At 34.4% G+C, this 6,018-nt stretch overlaps 1 protein-coding gene across 3 annotated transcripts in view; it reads right to left on the bottom strand.

The window, feature by feature from the left end:
* Positions 1 to 409: 409 nt before the first annotated feature.
* LOC107565988 (probable bifunctional methylenetetrahydrofolate dehydrogenase/cyclohydrolase 2) overlaps positions 410 to 6,018 on the bottom strand; it is a 29,857-nt gene continuing 24,248 nt past the window's right edge. For all 3 annotated transcript variants that reach the window (XM_016251334.1, XM_016251335.1, XM_016251336.1), the window contains exons 5-8: positions 5,285 to 5,392; positions 3,123 to 3,215; positions 2,321 to 2,446; positions 410 to 1,065 (exon numbers count right to left, since the gene is read on the bottom strand). In XM_016251334.1, the coding sequence (XP_016106820.1) occupies positions 950 to 1,065; positions 2,321 to 2,446; positions 3,123 to 3,215; positions 5,285 to 5,392 (443 nt within the window). In that variant the 3' untranslated portion in view covers positions 410 to 949. The remainder of the gene's footprint in view (positions 1,066 to 2,320; positions 2,447 to 3,122; positions 3,216 to 5,284; positions 5,393 to 6,018) is intronic.

The raw sequence follows: 6,018 nt of genomic DNA, 5'->3' as shown, positions 1-6,018 counted from the left end.
TCTGAATACTTTCCGTACCCACTGTATATATATATATATATATATATATATTTATTTTATAGCGCAAAATATGTCCACGAAATGTCTCAGGAAATCATCGGATATATTGAAATGTATATTTTTTATTGGCAGTTTGAATGTAAAGGACCCAAAATGCCAAAAAAAAGTTTACTGTCAATAACATGCCATAAATCACACTAATAAATAAAGCAGAAAAATAATATTAAATACTTCATGGGGCTAAAAATCATAAATAAAAGCGATTTATACCAAAACTAGGATTTTTTTAAACAAAAACACATTTATGTATAATAAACAATGCATAAATAATACCTTACATAGGTAGATGAATAAATAAATATGAAATACAGCAGCATCCTTTTGCTATTTTTTGCCATTTTTTTTTTTTATTCAAACTACACTTTTAAAATGATTTCCTGAGAAAATGTGTTAATGTCCCGTTTGTCTTGGTGTCAACAGATTCATCTGTCAGATATCCGAGAACTGTCTATTACCCTGCCATGAAGTCACCTGTTGAGCAGCCAGTCAAGTCGTACCGAAACTCTCAGTGAGGATGATGCAACTAAGACTTCCGGCTTCACCCATGCATTGTCAGGGAGGTAATGTTACACTTGCACAGTAAACCCTCCTTATTTTCTCGGCTCCGACAAAATAATAATACTGTAGCAGCTACTTAGAATCAGTGAGGAGACATCTCTCTAATTTTGAAGAAAAGAATTAGGGTGTAGTTACCGTCATAGCCATGCATGGCTGCCGTGCCAGCTAGAACAGCCTGTTACAGCTTGCCGAGGGGCAGGGAAGGATGTTGTAGAGGAAGCTTGCAGGGGCTTGCGTTTATAATCAAGTTACGTTCAAATAGTGCCAATTAAAGTATCCAGACTGAAGTGCTTGTATCTTGTCCACTCATAATGGCAGGTTTTGTGTTTGTTCAGTATGTTGGAGCATTTTTGGCAGCAGTGACTGTGTTTTTCATTACCATGGCGATGGTCATTGGGCCGACTCCTCCAGGCACAGGAGTGATGAATCCAGCCTTCTCCTTCACAGCTGATTAGGGAGAAAAAAACAAACCATGTCTTAAATAACACTAAGAGCTTTGCCCAAGCCAAGTATTTCTTTTATACTTCCAAGAGAAAATAAATCATGTTGCTAAGTGACTTCCAGCCAACCAACCAACACACAATGAGCCAAACAGAGCCCTAGAGGGATTGAGACACGATATCAGATACTCTGACTTTACGCACGTGCAGAATTATTATAACAGATCACTCAAAAATGAATGAAATTCTGTCATTGCAAACCCATATTATTTATCTTCCTTCTCAAGTCAGATTGAATTATAAATCATTATTCACTGAAAACCTTGTCCAATTTTGTCTTTCATATCAGATCTTTTAAATGAATCAGATGACTCTTCACAAAACCAAACCAAATGATTAATTTAAGAATTGCATTGGTGAAGCCGGAAGTCTTAGTTGCATCATCCTCACTGAGAGTTTCGGTACTCTTCACAAAACCAAACCAAATGATTAATTTAAGAATTGCATTGATTCAGTTTTCAAGTTAAACTCACTGACTTAAAAGCTCAGTGGAGGGACAAATTGTTGGTGAATAATGGCTTCACACAAAGCTGACTTCAGCAGACTTGTAAAACACCGCACACATTGTATGAACCACTTTTATTGATGATTTTAGTACTTTTATGGTGATTTTGCATCCTTTTTGAAGCTTGAAGCTCATTACCGTGGAATGATTTCAGGGTGAGTAAATAATTTCCATTTTTGGATCAACCATATTGGTGTTGTTATTGTTTACTAAAACCTAAATCTATTAAAAATTAATGTTTTTTTTTATTATTTAAAATAATGCCGAATTAAAATAAATATGAGATGAAAAAAACCTACCTTAAAAAAAACATGAAAAAAAAGAGAAATGCGGAAGTTGAACTACTAAGTTTCTAAGTCAAAATAAATAAATAATTTATTTAAAATAATGCCGAATTAAAATAAATATGAGATGAAAAAAACCTACCTTAAAAAAAACATGAAAAAAAGAGAAATGCGGAAGTTGAACTACTAAGTTTCTAAGTCAAAATAAATAAATAAAAATGACAAAAGAACACGACACATATAAAAATACAAGCTAATTCTAAATATTCATAAATAGTATTTAGTACTAAATTAGTATTAGTTTAATACTAAATTAGTATTAAAGAGTATTAAAATAATACTTAAGTAACACTAAACTAAAAGATTCTGAAACGAGTACCATAAGAACACTAAAGCAGTCGTGTGTCATTTACCTTCAAAATCCACATCTCCAACAAGACGAAGTTTACCAGTGACGGGGTCCTGCATGCGGTTGATGCCGACATCAATAACTGCAGCTCCCTCTTTTACCATATCTGCCGTTATTAAGTGAGGTACACCTGTTGTTACAGATTAAAACCAACCGTTCACAAAGACACATTCTCTATCTTATTCAATTAATATTTATATACACTGTAGACCAGTGGTTCCCAAACCCGTCCTGGAGTATCCCCAGCCCTGCACATTTTGTATGTCTCCCTCATCTATCACACGTGATTCAACTCATCAGCTCATTAGTGGAGACTGCAAGACCTGAAGTGGATGTGTCAGATATAGGGAGACATACAAAATGTGCAGTGCTGGGGGTACTTCATGGAGAGGTTTGAGAACCACTGCTGTAGACTAAAATTTTAGAATAACAGAAAAACAAGTTCGAATAAAATACAGATAATGTTCAAACTCATTCAAACTTAATTTGTTTGGTATTTCCTTAAAAATAAGTGCACATCTGGATTAATATGTTGCATAGCCAAAGTCTAAGTAAAGGAAAATACAGTCAGCTAGTCATTATTATAAAATGAACATGGCTTACTGTACATCATCCCACTTACTGCATGGATACTTACCCAATAAGTAAATACATGGACGTAATAAATTAATAAATTATACAGTTTAGCAGTCATTACACAATGATATTCGACCACAGAATGTAGCTACTGACCAATCAAAATAGAGTATTCTAGACAGCCATGTAATAATGTTACAGAGTATCTGACCAGGACACAAAGAGCTGACCTGCAGCCGCAATCACTATGTCTGCCAGACTGGCAAGTTCCTTCAGTCGCGGTAGAGGAGTGCATCTATGAGCCATGATAACCGTGGCATCACCTAAAAGACAGTATTTTGTTTATTAGTTTATTTCATTGTTGAATCTAATATATGTTTTTAGTTAGTTAAACAGTTAAACAGTTTCAGATTTAAAATGTGATTGCCATGCAAATCATTTATCGTAAATCATTTCCAGAAAATCAATGTTAAAACATTTAAACATTTCATAGTATTTAATTGTGTGCAGGCACCAGGAAATTCATGCCATTTTTAAAGTGCCAACTCCCATCTTTTGTCCATTCCACACAATCTTTTACAAAAAAATTTCATAGTTGGTGGTTTCCGCTCACCAACATGACGATTACATTCATAAGCAGAAATTCCCAGAATGTGTAGCTGTACACCACCACATAAATTAAAAGCTATCAAATTTGGCTAATCACAGGTTACATTCTGTGGAATTAACATAGCTTCTGTAACTCCATGGGTGTAGTAACTAAAAATGACGGGAATGATTCATTATAATGCGATACTCATCCCTTCACAGAACCTCAGACATATTTAAGAGGTTTTGCCAAAACCTTGAAGTTTCTACAGGTAATCACTTGTTCACCTTTTATACTATAAGGCTATGAGTCACAAAAAAATGGAAGCAGAAGTGATTCAGTGCTGTTTCTCTTATTGTGAAAAAACCTACTATCAGATTTCACAACTCACTTCACGCGTGTCTTGCCTTTTACCTGTTGAAATCGTCAAAATCTTGCACAAACCTAATCCTAATCACTGATATCTATATAAATCAATCCTCTAACAATTATAACTGATCTTGTTTCTGGAGACATGCCAATCAAAAGATATGATGCACTATCAAACATTTTTCAAGGTAAAAACTATTCAAAACTACACAAAACTATTTAGGATAGGTTCAAGCTAATATTTTAATCACCGTTTAATTCAATGCAAAGAAATAGGGACTTTTGAAAACAATATGTTTACTTTGCATGTCTTTATTTGTATTCTGTTTACACATGCAGTAGAAATGGATTTTAAAACAAACAATATACTACCGCATACTATATATTTTAAATGTAACATGGTTAAGCATGATGAATGATGTTTTCTCAGCAGTTTTCCAGGTTACACTTTACTTGAAGGGGTGTGCATAAGACTGACATGACACCTTAATAATCATGACATGACACATGTCATGAATATGAAGGAGGTTTTATGCATGTTTATGACAACTGTCATTAAGTGTCATTCGCTCAGTTATGTAATTTTTAATGCAAAGATGACATTGTTTGAGATGTCTCTGTTATGGGCTATGGTTAGGGGTAGGTCACATAATGTCATATTTGCATTAAAAATGACATAACTGAGCGAATGACACTTAATGACAGTTGTCATAAACATGCATAAAACCTCCTTCATATTCATGACATGTGTCATGTCATGATTATTAAGGTGTCATGTCAGTCTTATGCACACCCCTTCAAGTAAAGTGTTACCGTTTTCCATTACTGCTTGAGAAGGTTATTACAGGTTTGGTAAATTTTTTTATTCTTGATAGTAATGATGTGACAGCTTGCGTCATCATTCTGTGAATTTGTAATTCGCAATGATCTCACTCCCCTTTAAAAAGCGAGGTGACTCGGTTGTAGATTATTGATTGAAATTTTGCCTTTTGAAAACATATCGCAATGAAAAAACAGCAAAATAAAAACAAAGTTTTACTTTTCACAGAATGATCAGTTTGCTGTAACTACTTGTACTTTCAAACTAAACACTGTTGATTAAAAAAAAAACTACGCTACAGTCATCTTACTATCTAGCATTTAAAAAAAAAATGCATTGCATTCGGCTTTTTGGCACAGTTTCCTTGTCTAGGTTTTTGGGAAATGTAAGTGTCGGTGTAATTTCTTAAACGTAAATGTTCATGAATATTGTAACAAGAAAATTAAATAAAAAAGGGTTAAAACGGAGTATAGTGCAATGTGAACTGTAAGATGCTGCTTGGGACTTCAGAACTCCAACTGCAAGCACATCTATTTATATATTATAGGATTTCAAAAATAAAAATACTATAAAAAATAATAATAATAATAATAAGGTAATGACACAAATCTCACCTCCCGGCCGTTCATGGTTTCTATCCGAATGCAGCAGCATTGCGATAGGCATTCCTACATTCTTGGAGCGCCCGACGACAAGAACATTTTTTCCAACTGTTTCAATGCCTGAAAAAAAAAGGGACATTCACTAGTGGTTAAAAGTTTAGAATAATTAAGTTTTTCAATGTGTTTTTCAATCTTTTTAAAGGGGTCATATGATGCTGTTAAAAAGAACATTTGGTGTATTTGGTGTAATGAAATGTGTTTATGCGGTTTAAGGTTAAAAAAAACACATTATTTTCTACATACTGTACATTATTGTTTCTCCTCTATGCCACGCCTTTCTGAAACGCGTCGATTTTTACAAAGCTCATCGGTCAGAAAAAGCGAGGTGTGCTGTGATTGGCCAGCTATCCAGTGCGTTATGATTGGCCGAATACCTCAAGCGTGTGACGGAAATGTTACGCCCCTTACCATACTGTGATGATGCCCTGTCAGGCCGGAGCGATGATTCAAAAACATGAAAACCCATTATAAACGAGGCATTCGTTGATTCCAGTGGGGACATAATTATGGATTATAATGACTTATACTGTCTTTTTACGCGTTGCATTGCATCACGCCGCGTAAACATAAAACCATGTCTGCATTTGTGATTGGAGAAATGACAAACAACAAGCCCTACTCTACACTGCCCAAAAAATATATAAAATATAAAAACTCTTTAAATATAAAAAACGTACTTACAGTCT

The sequence above is a fragment of the Sinocyclocheilus grahami genome, unplaced genomic scaffold, assembly GCF_001515645.1.
Source record: "Sinocyclocheilus grahami isolate Dianchi unplaced genomic scaffold, SAMN03320097.WGS_v1.1 scaffold1038.1, whole genome shotgun sequence".
Lineage (NCBI taxonomy): Eukaryota > Metazoa > Chordata > Actinopteri > Cypriniformes > Cyprinidae > Sinocyclocheilus > Sinocyclocheilus grahami.
Note: the sequence above shows the minus strand (reverse complement) of the source record. Positions and strands in the feature narration are given on the sequence as shown.